The 22,380-nt window shown below is 37.3% G+C and overlaps 1 protein-coding gene across 5 annotated transcripts in view; it reads left to right on the top strand.

Moving 5' to 3' along the window:
• The window catches only part of PAN3 (poly(A) specific ribonuclease subunit PAN3), a 163,317-nt gene that overhangs the window by 20,225 nt on the left and 120,712 nt on the right, over nt 1–22,380 (top strand). For all 5 annotated transcript variants that reach the window (XM_002748916.7, XM_008998068.5, XM_008998069.5 and 2 more), the window contains exons 2-4: nt 13,674–13,795; nt 15,867–15,933; nt 17,257–17,327. In XM_002748916.7, the coding sequence (XP_002748962.1) occupies nt 13,674–13,795; nt 15,867–15,933; nt 17,257–17,327 (260 nt within the window). The remainder of the gene's footprint in view (nt 1–13,673; nt 13,796–15,866; nt 15,934–17,256; nt 17,328–22,380) is intronic.

The following is a 22,380-nucleotide window of genomic DNA, read 5'->3' on the forward strand; positions in this document are numbered from 1 at the left end:
AAAGACGATTTTGAAATTTCTATGAAACCAAAAAGCAGCCTGAATAGCCAAGGCAATCCAAAAATAAGCAAAAAGAGCAAAGCTTGGAGGTATCACCTTACCTGATTTCAAACTATACTTCAAGTCTTTAGTAATCGAAACAGCATGGTACTGTTACAAAAACAGTGACATAGACCAATGGAACAGAATAGAGAGCCCAGATATAAAGCCTCACACCTACAATCATCTGATCTTCCCCAGAGTTGACAAAACAAGCAATGGGGAAAGGACTTCCTATTCAGGAAATGGTGCTGAGTTAACTGGCTAGCCATATACAGAAGGTTAAAACTGGACACCTTTATTACACCATATGCAAAAAGTTAATTCATGGTGGATTAAAGACTTAAATGTAAAACCTAAGACTATAAAAACCCTTGAAGAAAACCTAGAAAATACAATTCTGGCCATAGGCCCCAGCAAAGATTTCATGATGAAGATGCCAAAGCAATTGGAACAACAACAACAAATTGACAAATGAGACCTAATTAAAGAGCATCTGCACAGCAAAGAAACTATCAATAGAGTAAACAGACAACCACAGAATAGGAGAAAATATTTGTAAACAGTGCATCTGACAAAGGTCTAATATCCAAAATCTATAAGGAACTTAACAAGCAAAAAACAACTCCACTAAAAACTGGGCAAAGGACATGAACAGACACTTTTCAGAAGAAGACATACATGCAGCCAATGAGCATATGAAAAAATGCTCAACATTGCTAATCATTAGATAGAAATCAAAACCACATTGAGACACCATCTCACACCAGTCAGAATGACTATTATTAAAAAGTAAAAAAATAACAGATGCTTCTGAGGTTGCAGGGAAAAGGGAACACTTAATACACTGCTGGTGGGAATGTAAATATGTTCAGCCACTTATTTTCACGATTTCTCAAATAACTTAGAATTACCATTTGACCCAGCAATTTCATTATTGGGTATATACCCAAAGGAATATACATTGTTCCGTCGTAAAGACACATGCACAAATATGTTAATTGCAGCACCATTCACAATAGCAAAGACATGGAAGTGACCTAGATGCCCATCGGTGGTAGACTGGTTAAAAGAAATTCGGTACATATGCTCCATGGGTTACTACACAGCGATAAAAAAGAACAAGATTATGTCCTTTGCAGCAGCAACGTGGTTGGAGCTGGAGGCCATTATTCTGGATGAATTAATGCAGGAGCAGAAAACCAAATACCACTTAGAAGTGGGAACTAAATATTGAGTATACATAGACACAAAGAAGGGAATAAGACACCAGAGCTGCTGCCTTTTTTGTGTGTGTGAGATGGACTCTCGCTCTGTTGCTCAAGCTGGATGGAGTACAGTGGCGCCATCTCAGCTAACTGCAACCTCTGCCTCCCGGGCTCAAGCGATTCTTCTGCCTCAGCCTCCTGAGTAGTTGGGATTACAGGCACGTAGCACCACGCCTGGCTAATTTTTGTATTTTTAGTAGAGACAGGGTTTCACCATGTTGTCCAGGCTGGTCTCAAATGTTGGACCTCAAGTGGTCCTCCCACCTCGGCCTCCCAAAATGCTGGGATTACAGGTGTAAGCCCTGCGCCTGGCCAACACCGGAGCCTTCTTGAGCAGGGAGAGTTGGTAGAGGGTGAGGAAGGGAAAAGTACCCATTGGGTACTGTGCATATTACCTGGGTGACAAAATAATCTAGACACCAAATCCTTTCCATATGTAATTTACCCATGTAACAAACCTGCACAGAGTTTTTTCTAAACAAAAAACTTATTTATTTATTTTCAGATAGAGTTTCACTCTGCCACCCAGGCTGGAGTGCAGTGGTATAATCTCAGCTTACTGCAACCTCCTCCTCTTGGGTTCAAGTGATTCTCCTGCCTCACTCAGCCTCCTGAGTAACTGGGATTACAGGTGTGTGCCACTACACCTGGCTAATTTTTGTATTTTTGGTAGAGATGGGGTTTTATCTTGTTGGCCAGGCTGGTCTCGAACTCCTGATCTCAGGTGATCCACCCGCTTGAGCCTCCCAAAGTGCTGGGATTATAAGTGTGAGCTTGGCCTTACTCTTTATTTTAAAAAGATAACTATAGTAGGCTTTTTTTTACTTCTAAGGATGGAAATGGGAAATCATTTGGAACAGTCTTTATGATAGTTAAAGAGAAAAATGCCAAAGACTTGGTTTAAGGCAGTGGAAATGAAATAGAGGGGGCACATTTTAGACTTGGTGAAGCAGCTACTACTTGGGATGCATAAAGGAGAGAAGGGAGGCAAGGATAAGTTTTTAGTTTTAAAGTCCTTGTCACATATCTTAGAGACTTTTAGTAATAGGCAGTTGGAAATGTGAGTTAGGAAATTAGGATTGAGTGAGATGAATGTAGTCTAGTGATTTTTGAAACGTTTGAAATATGACTCTTAAGACTGTCAGGACTTCAAATCTCTGACACTGTCACTAAGATGGGAAATAAGCATATATCTCTTAAAGAACTGTTGAGATTGTGAGTGTAAACCTATCAATAAGTGATGCTTGGCATTATTCTGTCTGTCTATCAGAACTAGGAATGAATGTTTCGCAGCAAAAGGATAAGAGTTTAAGAGGGAAAGACTGGTCTAGTTAGATTCTGGAAAGTTAAGTATGTGAGCTATATCATTAGCTTTTTATGGAATTAACTCACTTGAGTTGTGCTTTAATGTTCTTCTGTAATTCTATTGATAGTGAATATAAAAAGTGTTGCAAGAAATCTTCCTTTCACCTGTCTTGAAGATGTCATGGTGTTCAATGTTTTCTATGGAAAAATCCTTGTAATTATTTCTTCAAAGAGTTTAGTACTAGAAAAAATGTTTTTTTGCTCAAGCAAATTGGTATTATTTTACTAAGCAAGTGATTTTTAAACTTCTGTTTTCTGTTTTTTATCTTGGCCATTTCAAAATGTCTGAGCTTAATGCTTGATTGAAATATTTTTCTTAACCTGTATTTTTGGTTTAATAATCAACATTTAATCTTTTATTATGTGGCTCTATTGTATCTTTTCAGGTGCTTACACAACAGAAATTTATTGTCTCAGGATTGGAGGCTGAAAGTCTAAGATCAAAGTGTTGGCTGGATTGCTGCCTTCTGAGGGCTGTGGAGGATAATCTATTCAATGTCTCTCCCCTTAGCTTTTGGTTTGCTGACAGTCTTGGATATTTCTTGGCCTGTAGAAACATTTTCCCTGTGAAAACATGAAACAATCACTTGTTTCATCTTTACATGATGTTTTCCCTTTGTGTGTGTCTGTGTCCAAAGTTCCCTTTTTTTACAGTGTCACCAGTCATATTGGATTAGGGCTACCCTAATGGCCTCATCTTAGTTAATTATATCTGAAGTGACCCTATATTCAAATGAGGTCACATTGCAATGTACAGGGCATTAGCACTTCAACATAGGAAGGTGGTGGGGATAGGGGAAACACTTGAACTTCTAACAGTTGTGTGGCTAAATGAAATAATAACCTAAAATGCCTTATGGAACTTTGGAGTTAGGTACAGAATTGAGAATTTGAACTTGATCTCTTTATGACTCTCCGCAGAAGCTTTATCATAAGCACAGTGTTTATAGTCATTAATCGTTGTTTTCTTACAGTTCTCTGACTTTTTCCTTAGTTTGTGAACTTTTGGGGGAATTCCAGCTTTTCAAACAGTATGTCTTGTCCACCTGCTTTGGATTTCAGTCTTTTCTTCCAGACAGCTTCTATGGGTTTTAAAACAGATGTGTAAATATTCCAACCTACCTTTTTGTCATTTATTTTAAAAAGAGGAAAACCTACATGGAAAGTTTTCCCTAATACATTCTGTTACAAAGAGCACATTAGTGTTTCATCAAAAAAAGCAGGCTACTTTTTGCAAATAAATTAAAAAGTGGATTTGGCACTTAATATCAACTGGGCATGCCAATATACTGAATTATTATCACAGCAGCCTTGGAAAGTAGATGCTACCATTTTAGTGTTACAGAGGAAGAAACTGAGACTTAAATCTACTGTTGAAGGTCAGTAGTTGGCAACTGGCTGAAACAGACCTCATGGTCAGTATTTGTTAAAAGCTTATGCTCATTCCACAGTCTAATAAAGACAAGGATGGTGTATCTGCTGAGGGGGTGGAGAAGCCCCTGTTTCTTGGATCTCCACCCACTGTACTGTCATCTGGCATCTCTGAGGTCTCAGTTTCCTCACAGAAAAGTGCAGGCAATTGGCCGGGTACTGTGGCTCACGCCTGTAATCCCTGCACTTTGGGAGACTGAGGCAGGTGGATCACTTGAGCTCACAAGTTTGAGACCACAACCTGAGCAACATGGCAAAACCCCAACCCTACTAAAAATGCAAAAAATGAGCTGGGTGTGGTGGTGCGTGCCTGTAGTCCCAGCTACTTGGGAGGCTGAGGCACAAGAATCTGCTTGAACCCAGGAGGTGGAGGTTGCAGTGAGCTGAAATCATCCCACTGCACTCTAGCCCAGGCAACAGAGTGAGACTCTATCTCAAAAAAAAAAAAAAAGGCATTTAAGTGAAAATAAATGTTTGTACAAATGTGCTAGGCTGGGCTTGGTGACTCATGCCTGTAGTCCCAGGACTTTGGGCGACTGAGGAGGGAGGATTGCTTGAGTGCAGAAGTTTGAGGCTGCAGTGAGCTGATTATGCCACTGCACTCCAGCCTGGGTGACAGAGAGAGGGAGACTGTCTAAAAAAATGACAACTTCTTGCCACCAAGCTTACAGAAAAAAAAAAACCACTAACAAAAATGTGCTATTAGATTAAGGAATACCAAAAAGAGAAAGGTGTATATAATTACAGATAGATCAAATGTAGTTACAGATAATTTAAGGCCGAATGCAGTGGCTTACATCTGTAATCCCAGCACTGTGGGAGGCCAAGGCAGGAGGATCGTTTGAACCCAGGAAGTTTTTTTTGAGACAGCGTCTCTTACTGTCACCCAGTCTGGAATGCAATGGCATGATGACAGCTCACTGCAGCCTTCAGCTTCCCAAGCTCAGGAGTTTGAGACCAGCCTGGGCAACATGAGACCTTGTCTCTACAAAATGAAATAAAATAAAATAAATTCAAACAAAACAAAGCTCAGATAATTTAGATTAGTAGATAGTACAGAAATATGTGAAAATTTAAATACTGTGGTTGAAGACAGCAATAAAAGGAAGTTTTTTTTTTGTCGAATGATGTAAATAGTATCTTAAGAGGTAAAGGTTTTAACAGCTTGGACTAATTGGTGAATACTTTCTAAGAAGGGGGAATAAAAAAAAAATAACGTTTATGATGACCTAGGAGAAAAGATGCTAGCCACTTTACTTTAGATTATTTTACTTGACGTCATACCACAACCCTGTGAGATGGCATTTAAACTCTTTTTTCAGATGAAGAAATGAAATTTACAGTTATTTGCTCATGCTCATATAGTTAGTAAATGGCACAAGTAGGATTCAAACTCAGTGTGTAACTCCAAGTATTTTTTCTTTCTCATCATACCTGAGTCTTGAAGAACAGGGAGCCAAGTATGTGTATTAGAAATTGATTGTACTCCAGATGGTAAAGTGTGGGAGATTTTAAGCATGTAGTGAATATATCATTGTGACTGGAGGAGAAAGTTCAGTCATGTTATGATTCTTGTAAAGATCTTACAGTAGGTGTATACTTTTATTATTTAATGCCATGATCTTTAATCTTTCTGAAATATTGGTGTAACGTATTCAATTCGTTCCCTAGATGGATACTCAGTTGTCTTAAGTCCATTTATTGAATCCCTTTTTCCTTTACTAATTAAAAGAAAAAAATCTTTATTGGCCAGGCATAGCGGTGTGCGCCTGTAGTCCCAGCTACTTAGGAGGCTGAGGTGGGAGGATTGCTTCAGCCCCGAAGGCCGAGATTACAGTGAGCCGAGATTGTGCTACTGCACTCCAGCCTGGGCAACAAAGCTGTCTCAAAAAAAAAGAAAAAGAAAAGCTTTATTGAAATATAATTTACATGCTATTAAATTCACCTGTTATAGGTACAATTCAATTATTTTTAGTAACTACATAGAGTTGTACAGTTTTTTAAAATAACTTTAAGATGTTTATTTTTCATAACTCTTAATTGAAGTTTGATTGTAGATGGTATGATTTTCATTTTATAATTGATGGTAATCTGCATTTTATAAGCATTTTGCCCAAGACTTTGTGGCTAGTGAATGGCAGAACCGAGACGCCAACCCAGCACCTTTTAGGAATATTAGCATGATAATTGAGAACAAATTGGAGGGTATGCTAATGTCAGCCTAAGAAGTTTGGATTTCATCCTTTAGCGTGAGAATCACAAGCATCTTTGTAATGCCCTACTCAGCGCTTGTAGCTGGGTACTTTTTGGAAAGTGTCTTCTATAATGGAACTGTAGTCTCTGAAAATGCTCTATGTAGGAAGGGTTCCCTCGTCAAGTAAATTTGGGAAGTACTCTGTCTTTTTGGATTATCACAGTTCACATTGTATACACATACCCTGGGAAGCTGTACAGTAAAGAAATGGGTTTACTTTTATTTTTTAACTCGTATTCCCCCAGAGGTTTCCAAGTTTCTTGACCATAGAAGACCTTTCAAGTAACACTGCTCTAGTAGGATGTTTTTGAAGATTTAGACTCAATTCATTAAGACGAGATAAGTCTGAAAAAGAAAACTAAGCTGCAAAATTGGATTTTTTAAAAAGTAGGTTATTATTATGTACATTTATCTGTTAATAGTTGTGGGGTAACTGCTGCTGACAGATGCAGAAGTTCTGATTCTTTAGGTATAAGATCCTTTGGTCCAAAGTTTGAAATTTTGTCTCTCTACCTGGTTGATCCTGCCAGTAGAAAAAAAAATTTTGTCTCTTGATTTATACTTGTATTTCCTTTTTTTGGTAGAGATGGGGTCTTGCTTTGTTGCCCAGCTTGGTCCTGAATTCTTGGGCTCAAGTGATTATCCCACCTTAGCCTCCCCCAGAGTGCTGAGATTAGACATGAGCCACCATGCCTGGCCCCATTTCTTTTAAAAATTTGAAAGACTGTTTAGTATAGTAGCAAGATTTTTTGTTGGTTTGTTTTTGTTTTTTGTGTTCTTTTTTTTTTTTTTTTTTGAGACAGAATCTCACTCAGTTGCTCAGGCTGGAGTGCAGTGGTACGATATCAGCTCACTGAAACCTCTGCCTCCCGGGTTCACACAATTCTCTGTCTCAGCCTCCCATGTAGCTGGGATTACAGGTGTCTGCCACCATGCCCAGCTAATTTTTGTTTTAGTAGAGATGGGGTTTCATCATCTTGGTCAGGCTGGTCTTGAACTCCTGACCTTGTGATCCACCTGCCTCAGCCTCCCAAAGTGCTGGGCTACAGGTGTGAGCCACTACACCCAGCCTGCAGGATTACTTTTATGTCCCAGTTGTACCCTTTACTAGTATTGTGGCTTTGGGCAAGCTATTTAGTCTCTGAATCACAGTTTGCTTGACCATAAAATAAAAAGATTATCAACTTTGCCACAGTTGTTATTCAGATGGAGATTCATATCTACAATAATGGTTGTTCAATTTGTTAGTATTCTATGGTATCTCAGTTCATTTCTGCAGCTATAACAAAATATTGGAGACTGGGTAATTTTTATAGAACAGAAATTTGTTTTTCAGAGTTCTCAAGGCTGGGAAGTCCAAGATCAAGGTGTGGGTTGGTTTGGTGTCTGATGAAGGCTGCTGTGTATGTTTCAGGATGGTGCCTTGTTGCCAGGTGCTCACATGGTAGAAGGGTCTAACAGTTTCTTTGTGTTTCATAAGGGTACTGATTCCATTAACATCATGACATGCTCCACCCTCATGACTTAATCACCGTCTAAAGGCCCCAACTCTTAATACTATCACATTGTCAAGTTTCAACACATGAATTTTGCAGGGGGTGGAAGGGAGATTCAGACCATAGGATTCTGCCCCCAGCCCCTTGAATCTATATCTTTGTCCCCTGCAAAAAAACATTAATTCTATCCTAATCGTCTCAGAAGTCTTCTAGCACCAATTCAAAAGTCCACAGTCTCATCTAAATTAGGTATGGGTGAGACTCAATTGTTCATCCTAAGGCAAAGTGTTTTCCAGCTATGAGCCTGTGAAATCATACAAGTTACAGTTTTTGGGAAATATAGTGGTAGGACAGACATAGTATAGATACTTCCGTTCAGAAACGGAGAAATTATAAAGAAGAAAGGGATAACAGTTCCCAAGAAAGCCCAAAACCCAGCAAGGCAAACAACATTGAATCTGATGCCTGAAAATAATCTTAACTTCTTTTCTTGCCTTCTGGACACACTGGGAGTCAGGGTGGGTCCTGAAGGCTCTAGGGAACCCCACCTCTATGGCTTTATCTGGGGCAGTCCCTAATGCAGCTCTCACATGTTCGAGTCTGGTGCCTCTGACTCTCCTAGGCTGTTGTTACATGTTGGTGGCTGCATAGTTCCGGGGTCTCTGGAACAGCCTTGCCTTCACAACTTCAACAGACATTACCCTGATAAGAGCTCTCTGCTGCAGCCTGCCCCCATGGCACTTCTCCATCTAGCCCCTGAGACTTTCTGAGAAATCCTTTGAAATCTAGGTGGGCATAGCCATACCTCTGAGTGTACTGCACTCCTGAAGAGTTAACACCATGTGGGCATCGCCAAGGTTTACCAATTGGACCCACTTTTGCCCTCCAGAGTGGTGGCCTGAGCTGCACCTGGCCTCACTTGAGCCACAGTGGGGCAGTCAGAGAGCCTTATTTGGGAATAAGGGGAGCAGAGATGTGAGGCAACCCTGGGCAGCTGGACCTCTCCCTAGAAAATAGTTCTGTACACAATGCTCTGCCATTGTGGGCCTGTGGTGGGGTCTGGCAGCCTTCAAGCAATCTAAAATTTGTTTGGGTTCATTCTTCCATTGTCTTGATGAATATCACCTGCTTTCTTGTGTCTATACAGATCTCATTTTAAAAATTTTATTTAACTTTTTTTATTTTAATTTTTTTTTTTTTTAGAGATGGGGTCTCACTATGTTGCCCAGGCTGGTTAATCACCTTATCAAAAGATTGCTTGGTCATGCTTGTGATACTCTCTTCCAATACCACCCCCCACCCCCCGTTTTTTTATTTTGAGGCAGTGTCTTACTCTGTTTGCCAGGCTGGAGTGCAGTGGTGCCGTCTTGGCCCACTGCAGCCTCCATCTCTAGGGTTCGAGTGATTCTCCTGCCTCAGCCTTTAGAGTAGCTGGGAATACAGACACATGCCACCATGCCTGGCTAGTTTTTGTATTTTTATTAAAGACAGGGTTTTGCCATTTTGGGCAGGCTGGTCTCGAACTCCTGACCTCAAGTTATGTGCCCACCTTGGCCTCCCAGAGTGTTGGGATTATAGGCGTGAGCCACCATGGCTGGCCCAATACCCATTTTTAATCTTTACAACCTAGCCAGGCTGATAATTTTCCAAATTTTTAAATCCTGCTTCCCTTTTCATTGTAAATTTCATCTTTAGGCCAGGTAAGGTGGTTCATGCCTGTAATCCTAGCACTTTGGGAGACTGAGGTGGGTGGATCGCTCGGGCTTGGGAATTCAAGACCAGGCTGGGCAACATGGTGAAACCTTGTCTCTACAAAAAAAATACAAACAAAAAAAAATTAGCCAGGTGTGGTGGCTTGTGCCTGTAGTCTCACCTAGTTGGGGGCCTGAGGCAAGAGGATTCCTGGAGCCCAGCAGATGGAGGTTGCAGTAAGCCTAGATTGTGCCACTGCACTCCAGCCTGTGTGAACGAGTGAGACCCTGCCTCAAAAAAAAAAAAAAAAAAAAAAAGGGGTTTAATTCATTTCTCACATTTTCAGAAGTCAAGTGTACGTATATGTGTGTGTAGGATGTTTACTTTAAAAAATAACAATTTAAACTATTGATTTCTGGCCATATCAGCACTCCCTTGCCACCTACTCCTGTTTTGGTTAAGTCCAGTCAGCTGTCCTCTGTTAGGGAGCATAAGGTTTCTTCAGTCAAAGTTGTGTATCTGAAACCATTGTTAATGTAGTGAAAATCACTACCTGAAATTTGGTTATTTTTGGGGACACATTCTATTTCTTAATGATAAGGTGTTATTAAAAGGTGAGAAATTTATAAGATGGTTTTATTGTCCTCTGACAACAGTTTAATATTAATCAGTTTTTACCTGTATTTCATTATGCTTATGTGCAGTGGACCTTGCTTTCAAGGAAGGTAAAAATCTATTAAGATAAGACAAGACATTGACCATAGATAATTGAATTCTTGGCATATTCAGTTATTGTTCTGTTGGATTGTATAAAAGGCGAAAAGAGAGAAAATTGGATTTGAAATTTATAGAAAACAAATAAATACCTTTGAAGTGAAAAGCATTTGAAATAAAAATGCTATATTAGAAAACAATTTGACTCTGGAGTTGTATACTCTATTTTGGTGTAACCATTCTATTTTATTAGGAAATTGTGGAGAGTAGATGCCCTAAGGGTTTTGGTGGAGTGGAGGAACCTCTCCCTTATGGATTTCTCTATCATCATCATCATCATCATCATGAAAGTAACTACATTGTAAAAAAGTCATAAGATAAATGACAAATATCTTTCTTTCTTTTTTTTTTTTTAAGATGGAGTTTCACTCTTGCTACCCAGGCTGGAGTGCAATGGTGCGATCTTGGCGCACTGCAACCTCTGCCTCCCGGGTTCAAGCAATTCTCCTGCCTCAGCCTCCTGAGTAGCTGGGACTACAGGCGTGTGCCACCATGCCCAGCTAATTTTGTGTTCTTAATAGAGACGGGGTTTCTCCATGTTGGTCAGGCTGGTCTCAAACTCCTGACCTAGTGATCTGCCTGCCCTGGCCTCTCAAAGTGCTGGGATTACAGGTGTGAGCCACCACCCAGCCTTCTCTCTATTACACTCTCACACAACCAGATGTATTGACAATCTTGTGTGGAGTTTTTTCCCCACACCGACCAATTCTTCAATTATCCAGTTGCCTGCTGGGTGTCCTGCAGTTCAGTTATGACACTACCTGGAGTTAGCACAGGCTCCAGAGGTTAAGGGCTCAGTCATACAAGAATGCTCCCCACTTCAGATACCAGTCACAATTAATGGGTCCCCAGATTATCCATACTTCTATCCAACTTGACTACAAATTAGGAGTTCCCATGACCCTTCCTCAGGTTTGATAATTTGCCAGGATGGCTCATAGAACTCAGGGAGGAAACACTTACTTACTTGACTGGTTTATTACAAAGGATACAGATGAACAGTCAAATGAAAAGATAGATAGAGCAAGGATTTTTTTCTCTGTGGAGTTGGGGTGTGCCACCCTCCTGGCTTATAAATGTGTTCACTGACCCATGAACTCCTTGAACCCCACTGTTCAGAGATTTTTATGGACACTTCATTTTGCAGGCAAGGGAAATTATTAACTCAGTCTGTAGCCCCTCTCTCCTCATTGGAAGATGGGTGGGTAGGGGTGAAACTTCTAAACTTGTAATCAGGGCTTGGTCTTTGTGGTGAACAGCTCCCATCTAGGTACCTCATTAGAACAAAAGAGTCACCTCTTTAGAACAAAAGATTCTTCTATCACCCTGGAAATTCCAAGGGATTTAGGAGGTCTGTGTTAGGAACTGAGGTTAAAGACCAAATATTTGAACAAAAGATGCCCCTAGCACCTATTGCTTAGGTAACAAGTTTTTTTAGGAGCTCTGTGCTAGGAACTATAGATAAACACAAAAGAAATATATATTTATTTCACAATATCACAGACACATACAGTTATTTAGTCTTTATTATCATTTTCTATAATTGTTTATATGGGAAAATTTTAAACTTTGATAAAAGTAGAGAGGATAGTGTCATCCCTGTCACCAAGCGTCAACAATGATTGGTATTTTCCCAGTCTTATTTTGTCTGTCCTTCTATTTTAGTTTTATTTTGCTGAATTGTGTTAAATATATCCTGGGCATTAATTACCATGAGTTTGAATTATTTCATAGTAGTTTTTCAGTGGATTTGCTTAATCATTCTGTTAGACATGTCGACCTACAAGGAAGAAACTGAGGTAAAATTAATAAAAATAGAGAGTCAGCTGGGCACAGTGGCCCTGTAATCCCAACACTTTGAGAGGCCAAGATGAGAGGATCATTTGAGGACACAAGTTCAAGGGCAAGAGTTTGAGACCAGTCTGAGGAACATAACAAAATCTCGTCTCTACAAAACAAAAGAAAAGTAGAGAATATATTTGGGCCAAACTTGAGAATTGCAACCCTCAAGGAGCATAGATTCAAGTTGCCCTGAACATATCCTCTGATAAGCAGTAGTGGATTTTTAAAGGTAAAATAGGGTACAGGGAGTGAAAGTGTGTTAGGAATTCTCATTGGCATACAGAAATAACATTAATTCGGCTATGCCTTATTAAGCTGTAGGGTGTGGGTTACAGTGTCCAATGTGTCATTATTAGGTTAATTTATAGCTGCTTGTGGCAGTAGAAGGCAGTTTCAAGAGATGAGTACATAGCTCAAAGTGGGGAGTAGACCATGACTGCTGTCTCATTTTAATTCCTCTCTGGGCCTGATACTGAAAGGGTTTGCATTCCTCAAATAATAAGAAGTTCTTTTTTTCCCCAGACATTTTACATTGTTTCTAATTTTTTCTTAAAATAATACCTATAATATTTGTATATAAATCAACTTGATGAACTTTTTCTATATAAATATTTAGGTGCTTCTCATGGTATTCTTCAGCCATATCCTGAAGTTATAATCACTAAAAGATATGAACCATTAAAATAAACTTTGTAATTATAAAAGCAGTATATTTTCATTATGGATATTTGGGAAATAAATTTAAAAGATAACAAAGACAATAAAAATTACCTCAGATTTTTTTCCAAAGAGACCCACATTTTTGTAGGTTGCTTATTACTGGGGGCTGAAGGGTGATTCTCGATAACTCTACTCTGTCTGGAAAAGAGCAAGCCCACTTACAGCCCAGCTTACCGTTAAACTAGCAGATTAGAAAATAGCTGCATGCTGAGTACTTATCAGGAAGTAACGTCCAAGACACAGTGTTGTGTTGATTGCTCTAATAGTTCTACAGTCCTTCAGTATCATCCTACCTTAAACTCAACTGTCAGTATTCCTCAATTCCATCCACTAGCTACTTCAGCATTTCTTCCCCCTGAATTTTGAGTTAGTGTGCGTCTGTCTGCTGGTTTGTTTCAAAAGATGTGTTGTGAGACAACAGTCTTGAGAAAATTGTTTCTGTTTACCGCCTTGATAATTCACAGGAGAAATTGTTGTCCTTTTAGTAAGTTGAAGAAAGAAAACTTGAGGAAACTGGAAATGCAAGTGTTAGAAACTTATGTGCTTGGGGGCTATTTGGTGATTCATATAAAATAAGTTACTTAGGTGGGAAATATTTAGTCAGCTTGAGCATTGTTAACAGATTTCTAGATTCAAGCCAATTTTATTTGATCCTGCCTGTTATGAACTGGTAAATAAAAATAAGTATCACAGAGATTTGAGACTTTACAACTTATTTAGGAACACAGAAGTGAAATCAATGTTTCATCCTCTGAAATAATTTTAAATACTTGAATTTTCCTTCTCTTTCAGTTACAGGAATGGATGGAGGTGCTTTAACTGATACGAGTCTCACAGATTCCTATTTTAGCACAAGCTTTATTGGAGTCAATGGATTTGGAAGCCCTGTAGAAACAAAATATCCCCTGATGCAGGTATCCTTAGTTTAAATTCATATTGCACTAAACTATGAAGTTCATTCTAGAACCAGGGGACATATAGAGTCTTCATTTATTCCTACATTGGTTGGGTGGGAGGTGAGATTTTAGGAGGCAGTGAGATGGGTGAGATATAGGTAAACCATCTCCCATAGAGCTGGAGTTAATGAGAGCTTTTGTAAGTAGGGGTTTGGTAGGGTTAGGGGCAAGAGTGATAGGAGTATGTAGAGAGTAGAGAGAGACTAATTTCACTTGTACGTTTTGTATGTATGTTAGTTAAACTTATATTTTGAGCAGTTTATACATGTATTATAAAAGTTAAGTTACGAAAGGATCTCCCTCCTCTTACTACTCACCACCTTTCCAGTTAATCTTCCTAGAGATAGCTACCATTACTGGTTACACATTTCCTATGTATCCTCTCAGGAATATTCTTTGCATATAGAAGCATATTGCTAGCTTTATTTTGTTTAATGCTTAAAATGTTAAATTTAAAGTCATAGTACTTGGAGCATTTTACATGAAAAATGTCTTTGAATTTTTTTTAACCCCACTTTGTTCTTTTTGGCTCCTTTTTTCCCCTTTGTTTGTCATATGACTGCAGGTAATGCTCAGGACATTTGTGTATAGATTAGTTTTTGTTGAGGAGTATTGAACAATTTTGTAGAATTGGAATAAAGTTGTAAGGCATTCTAGTGTTCTTAATTGGAAAACTGCCATAATGGTAAAGGCAATGTATTGTCCTTTCTAGTTTCTGTGATGTACTACTGGATGTTTTTTTCCATTATTACAATAAGATATTTAAACACAAGACAAATTTGTCTTTACATTTCTCTCTCTCTCTCTCGCTTTGTCTCTGTCTCTCTCTCTCTCTCTCTCTCTCTCTCTCTCTCTCTGGAGACAAGGTCTTGCTGTGTCACTCAGGCTGTAGTGCAGTGGTGTGATCATGGCCCACTGCAGCTTCAACCTTCTAGGCATGAGCGATCCTCCTCTTGCCTCAGCCTCCTGAGTAGCTAGGACTACAGGTGTGTGCTAGCCTGGCTAATAAAAATAATGGCCTCCCAAAAGATGTATTACAGGCTGGGATTACAGGCATAAGCCACCACTCCTGGCCTAGTGTTTATATTTGTAGTTGGACTGATTTTAAGGTCTGTATGAAACCAATGCTTTTTTGAATTATTTTAACTTTTATTTATGTAAAACCTGAGGTTTCATGTAGATATGCATGCTAAAAGTTGTTTGTAAACAAACATGTACAGCCATATAGAGAAATGGTTATGTTTTATGAATAATTTAACTAGTTTAACGTATAGTTATAACTTCTTTTGACTGCCTGTGAAGTAGTTTCAGGTACTTCTTAATATATATTTTTGTATTAAAATTACCTTTGAAACTTAGCCCTTTTCTCCTCTTTTAAAATTATGCAGACATTAAATAAGAAGTTGAGTGTACAGATTCAGGATTCTAGAATTAAAGCCAGAGCTAGAAATTCCTAACTTACACTTTTTAAGGCATTGAGTTAGATGTTATATATGAAACAAGGATTCGTGGGCATGGGATGAAGGGCCTTACAGGATGGAGAGACCATAGAGGCAATGGAGTGAGTCAATAAAGCATAGAACATGTTTAGAGAACAGAAAATATCCTGATTTTATAAGCTTTATAAGGTGTATGAACAATAGTACAAATTGAGAAAGGATATTAGAGCATTTATTGGTTTTATTCGTAGTCACCGTATACCCTCTTGGGTGGATATTGGAATTTATGTTTTACAGACAAGGAAACTTAGGTGTTTTGCCCAGGCTAATAAGTTATGGAAACGATTCAAAATAGGTCTGTAGCTTTGGCTTTAAATACCTGGCTAGTGAGTAAAATTTTCATTTCATGTGTTGCATTTCATGTGGTGGTTTTTATAATCCAAGCAGTAATATGTATAGGAAGATTAGATTGTCAGTAATGTAAACAGTAGATTGGAGGGGAAGAAGCAAAGACAGTCAGTCTTACTTGGTTGGATACTTTTATTTCTGTATTCCTCAATGATGTTATGTATACATTTTTTATTTTTCAGAGAATGACTAATAGCAGCAGCTCCCCAAGCCTTCTAAATGACAGTGCCAAGCCATATGCAGGCCATGGTAAGACCTGGTCCATTTTGCTTGTGTGTGTCTGTGTATGTATTTCTTACTTTAAAAGCAATATGCAACCGTTGTAGAAATTTTGAAAATTGTAAACAAGTATAAAGAAGAAAAGAAAAATTATTATCTTCCCACTGAAATCTAACTATTGAGATTCAGATTCCAGGCCAGGCGTGGTGGCTCACGCCTGTAATCCCAGCACTTTGGGAGGCTCAGGTGGGAGGACTGACTGAGCCAGGAGTTTAAAGCCAACCTGGAAAACAACAACAACAACAACAAAAAACCCAACCTGGGCAATATAACAAGACCATGTCTCTGTTCTTAAAAAAAAAAAGAAAAGTGTGTAAGTTATATAACGTGCTATTAACATCTTGCTCTTTGCACTATTAGTTATTTAATATTAAATTAATGTTAATTTTAATGAAGGTGAGACTGAAAATCCAAGAAGAAGAAGGCAGAGAAATGAAGCAGCGGTCTATATGTACTACATTGTGAAGAGATTTAAGGTTCCTTTACCTAAAAGGCATTTATATACTTTTTAGAACTTAGCAGAACATTTAATGAGATTAATAAATAAAAAATTAAAACTCAGAAATGAAGATAAATATTTCAGTATATCTCATGCATGCCTTTTCAGAGATTCTTTTTATTTGTAAAGTGAGAAATAATTAAGATATATAGTTTCGTTTGTAACTTCTTTGTACAAGAAGTAGTGGAATTTTGAACCTACGAAATCTTTGGATTTTATGTTTGTGTTTTGAAAATGTAATATTTTTATCTTTAAAAACTTAGTAATTTATCTTTTTAGTAATAATATCAAATAACTGGTGATAGACTTTAAAATGTGGAATAGTTTGTAAAGTAGATGGTTTTAAAGCCTTGCTGATGTGTTGAAATCCAAGACTGGATCTCTCAAGAGTATGAATATGGCTGACACTGCTCCCACCCTCCACTTTCCTTTTTATCCTTCTCAAGATTTGGTCTCAAGCTTACAAACCTTTATTTACTTTAGATCAACTTACTTCCTTCATAAACATACTCACAATAGTATGGTTAAGAGGTTTTTATCTCTGATTTTTTCTTTTTGGTCTAGTCAAATAGATCTAATCCATATAGCTTTTGAATATTTGAAACCAAATTGGTTTGCCAGTTTGTGTTTCATTTGCTCAGAAAATATTTGAACATATCTGTGTGTTAGGTATTAAATATAATTATTGTGGCATTTGATTTTTTTGCTATACAGGCATTGTCAAAATAAACGTTTATTAGATTTCTGGGTTACCCGAGTTTTATGTGTAGAAACTTATGTAACTTACCTTTCAGATCCTCTAACTTCACCTGCTTCATCCTTGTTTAATGACTTTGGTGCCCTCAACATCTCTCAGAGACGAAAGGTAGGTGAAATTGAAATTTGAATAAAACTAAATGGAATTTAGAAGTGATGTTGGTGTTGTTACCTATGTAGCATCATTGTTTTCTTAGTGGAGGGAGAGCTTTTTGTGGGCTTTAGTGTTTTTCTTGCCTTTTGTTTATCCTTTATCTTTTTATATGTGGAAATTTCTTTGATCTGTATACATGGAATAGAGATTTTGTGTGAAGGGATGAAATCCTACTGCTTATTTTTGTTCATTTTACTTATCTCAATATATTCTGTTTTTCAGAACATCTAATGTTATAGTTGCTGTTAATGTGACTCATTGTAAGCATATTCATTATGTTTTAACTTTATTTTTGATGGATTTATCTAAATTTCAAAGGTTCTTGCCTAATTTGCTCCTCATCACAAAGCAGTTAAATTTTTAAACTTTTCATAATTGGCCCAGCAATTTAAAAAGTTGAAAATCACTTCACATTAGAAATTTAATTTTATTTGGAATTGAGATTGATAGGCCAAGTATAGATTTTTGAAGTATTTTATAAGGACTGATGTTGTGACAGATTGAATAATTTGATGCCTTTGAGTCTTAATGAGAATCTTGTTAATACTAATAATCATCTAGAGAAGGTAGTCTTTTTTAATTAGGATCAGTAACAGCTAAAGATGTTCAGAGTTACTATAAAGTTATAATATTGTTTCCTAAGTAATGGAAGCAAGACCCCAAATTTAATGAAATTAATAAATATAAAATTAAAGCTCAGAAATGAAGATAAAATATTTCAGTGTATCATGAATATTAATTTTAGAATAACTTAAGATACTTTTAAGAAGGATCTGATCAGCAGATAGTATAAAATGAAATTCAAGAAGACTGTGGTGGTGATGACTTCACAGTGTATAGTTATCTCCAAACTCATTGAGTTGAATGCCCTAAATATGTATAGCATTTTACATATCAATCAGACCTCAATAAAGTGGTTTAAAAAATTCAGAAAGATTAGATTTTCTTAAGACAAAAAGGAAGTTATGAGGACAAATGTAAATTATATTAAAACCTCATGTATCTAATGTTATTTCCATTTTGAGACATGGATGAGAACAGGAAGGTAATTACAAAATGCTTTTTAGCAACTAGAATTGATAGACTAAAATCTGTGGGTTTAATTTAATGGATTTTCTTATAGGCTCTTAGGATAAATTTATTCTTGGTTGACATACTTTTCATATAAACTGGAATACTTTGTTTCTAAATCCATACGTTGGAAGTGTAATAGAGTTGGATAGAAACAGGCCCAGGACAGTAGGCAAAGCCTAACAATGTGGAAGCAAGCAGTAAAATGCTGAAAAGCAAATACAAGCTGGACAAGTTATCTGGAGCTCTTTACAGGAAAACATAAGTCTTTAAATTGTCTTAGGCACTTCCCTAATGACTTTTTCTCCTTTTAAAAATAATAATCAATTAACTTGGCTAGGCGAGTTGGCTCAGGCCTACAGTTCCAGCACTTTGGGAGGCCAAGGCGGGAGAATTGCTTGAGCCCAGGAGTTTGAGACCAGCATGTATAACATACCAAGACCCCAACTCTACTAAAAATAAAAAAATTAGTCGGATGTGGTGGTACACATCTGTAGTCTCAGCTACTTGATTGGCTGAGGTGGGAAAGTTGCTTGAGCCTGGGCAGTTGAGGCTGCAGTGAGCCAAGATCATGCCACTGCACTCCAGACTGGATGACAGAGTGAGACCCAAAAAGAAAAAATCAGTTAATAACTAGCATTGCTGATGTATGAGTAGAAAGTAAAACTAGAATAACAAATTTATTTAAAAGTATTTCTGATAAAAGAGGTTGGTGAGATACGTCTTAAAGTGGAAATATATGATTTAGAGTTCCTGACATTTACTTTTGAGAAAATAATAAAAATTAATAGAAATTGAGAAAGGGAAGATACAATACCTATTCTTTTTATAATTTGTTTAAAAATAATAAAATGTTACTAGAACGTGACCTAAATATTCGGAGAGAAATTAGAATATATCCAATGGAAGCAGACTAATATAGAAACATGAGTATCATGATATTTGAGGTCCTCAATCTCCCATTTTTTGACCTTTTGCCAACTTTCTGGGCTATAATTGTCCCATCTGTGAAATGATGAGCATGACCTCATCATTACCATAGTTGGCTGTGATGTCATTCATCTTTAAAACTTAATGTCTGTCTAAATTGAAAGCATCCACATGTCAGTTTCTACTTAGAAATTTGTGGTTCTTATATTCATATGATCCTTCAAGCTTGAAGGATAATATTTTCTTGCCATTTACGTTTAAAATGATGTGTAATCCAGAGACACAGTTTTTCCAGTAGTGAGCAACATAGGTAGAACTCTAAGTACAGGTTGCATATATTTTTACATTGTTAATGGCTGAATTGAGGAGGTTTCAAATCTCAAAATCTCTTTACATTAGAAATACTCTTGGCATAGGAGTATGGCATATTACATAGGCATATTACATATTACAAACTAAAGGCAGATGAAGAAATTATCTGTTTAACAAAGTAATTTTACTGGATGTAACTCAAAATTATGAATATTATAATTCCAAACTTAGCAGGTTAGCATGATTACATAATGACATTTTATTTTATAATGATAGGAGAACAGGTAGGCTATACTTACTGCTATTTCATAGCTAGTGAGATAAATTATTTTCTGAAAATCACAGTTGGGCCATTCTCTGAACCAGATATGCTAACTTTTGCATTTGGGGTTATGTGATTTACTGGGGTCAGATTAGTCAGGTATTTGTATGGTAGTCATTTTTACTATATGCTGTGTGGACAAATTGAAAAGAAAGGACGCAGTTTTTTTCTTCCCTTAAATCTAATTGGAGATGCAATACATGAACCTAAGATAGAACATTTTACTCAGCAATATATTAATTAGTGGCAATTTAAATATTTGATGATTGCTAGATAGCAAAGAACTCTCTAGATCCTGAAGAACTTATGGAGAAAAGATGTTTCAAATTGGGTTTTTTGAGGATGAGGAATGTATAGAAGCAAAGATACCTAGGCAGAAGGTATGCTTGCTTACAAGTGATAGAGGCAGAAGGTACGCTTGTTTACAAGTGATAGAGGTAGGAGCTTTAGTAAACTCCTTCTCTTCTTCCTTCTGAGAATTATAAACTAAGAAAACATGGCTGAGGACCTTAGTATCTTTAGGAACTTAAAGGAAAATGTGGGGTGTGAAAAATAGTACAGAGTCTGTTACAGTGGCTCATGCCTGTAATCCCAGTACTTTGGGAGGCTGAGGCTCAAGGATCACTTGAGGTCAGAAGTTTGAGACTAGCGTGGACAATGTAGTGAGACCCAGTCTCTACTAAAAACTAAAAATATTAGCCAGGTGTCCTGGTAAGCACCTGTAGTCCCAGCTACTTGGGAGGCTGAGAGGTGGGAGGATGACTTGAGGCCAGGAGGTGGAGGCTGCAGTGAGCTGTGATCTCTTCAGTGCACTTTAGCCAGTGTGACAGAGCAAAACCCTGTCTCAAAACAACAACAGCAACAACAACAACAAAAAACAGAAGAGTCACAGCCATATATCTGGGCTGTATAATTGTTGAACAATTTGAGAATAAACTTCTTGAACAGTTGTATGTTGAGAATGTATGCCTTAGGGCAATATTACTCATAAGTGTCATGAGACCAGTGTTAGTCCTTGAATTGTCTGTTAGGAGATAAACACTGAAAACAAATGTCTAGAGACTTCTATAACAGTTTGATAATACTGTGACATTCAAATATGGAATCATTTTTCTAGTAATTCATTTTTATTTTATATAATTATAGGACCATGATGTATAGAAGATTTTTTTTAGTAAGTTATGTCTTTTGATGTTTGAGAAGCACTGATTTTCTTTTATTTGCCACATTAGGAATGTCTGATTTTATAGATCAAAAAAGTAACCATTATTTGAGTTTTGTTAAAAGTAAGAGTTAATATACAAGAGATGATTACATGAATAAATCTTAATAGCAAGATAGACAAAACTAAGTTTGAGCACTGTGATGAAAAGTAGTTTTGAGAGTGACTCACAAATGTGATCTAGACAAGCATTAAAATTTCCTATGAGAAATTATTTGGGAACGAAGTATCTTTACAACAGAATTAGATGTTGGAATATAGATAGATATTCACAAATGAAGTGGTTCGTTCCTATGATATCTTGCTAATGATTCTTGCCAAGACAGAAGTTTTTATGTAGGGCAGCCACTTATGATTGAGGCAAGTCCTAGGCAAAATGAGAAATATTTCAAATTTGTTCTAGCATGCCTGGTTTCCCCCTTTATATTTTTCTGGGCTATTGTCCTTCTTCACCTTCTTTTTTTGTTCACCTAGTCACATGCTTATTCAGCTTCCCCCTACTACTTCCATTTATTAAAGCAAAAAGGGTCTGATACCCATCATTTATATTTCTTTGGTTTACTTTAGTATGCTATTTTAGTCAATATGCAGATTTACCTGGATATTTGCATTATATTTCTAATAGTGAGATAACAGATTTTTCACTTCTATAAATTTTTTTTTTAAGTCTTAATAACAAGTTAAATTATTTGGGTTTAGGAGGCAGAGACTTCAGAATTTATCATGTTTATTTCTTCTGTTCTTGCTTTTAAAGCTTTTGGTTAGGACTAGGGGAGTAGAGACCAAAGGGAGCTGTCTGGTTCATCGGCTGGTAGCTTATTTGTGAGGAGAGGTGGATGCTAGAGATACAGTTCTGGATTATTCTGCTTGAGAGAAAAATTCACTAGCAGTACTTTTCTCTGCTTTCTTCTTCGTTTGAACCTAGCTTGGGTCTCCCTTTTGCATTGTTCTTTAGCTTGAGAGCATCCATCCCTCTCTGTTACAAAACTAACTGATGGTAAATATTTTACGTTTCCTGATTGACTTGACGTTTAAAAGTTTTCTTACAGCATTTCTATTCTAAAGTCTTTCTTTGAAAGATGACTTTTACATTATTTCTACTCTAGGGAAGAAAATACAGAATAACAGGGACTAGAGCGTATTTATGGTAG

The sequence above is a fragment of the Callithrix jacchus genome, chromosome 5 (genome assembly GCF_049354715.1).
Source record: "Callithrix jacchus isolate 240 chromosome 5, calJac240_pri, whole genome shotgun sequence".
Lineage (NCBI taxonomy): Eukaryota > Metazoa > Chordata > Mammalia > Primates > Cebidae > Callithrix > Callithrix jacchus.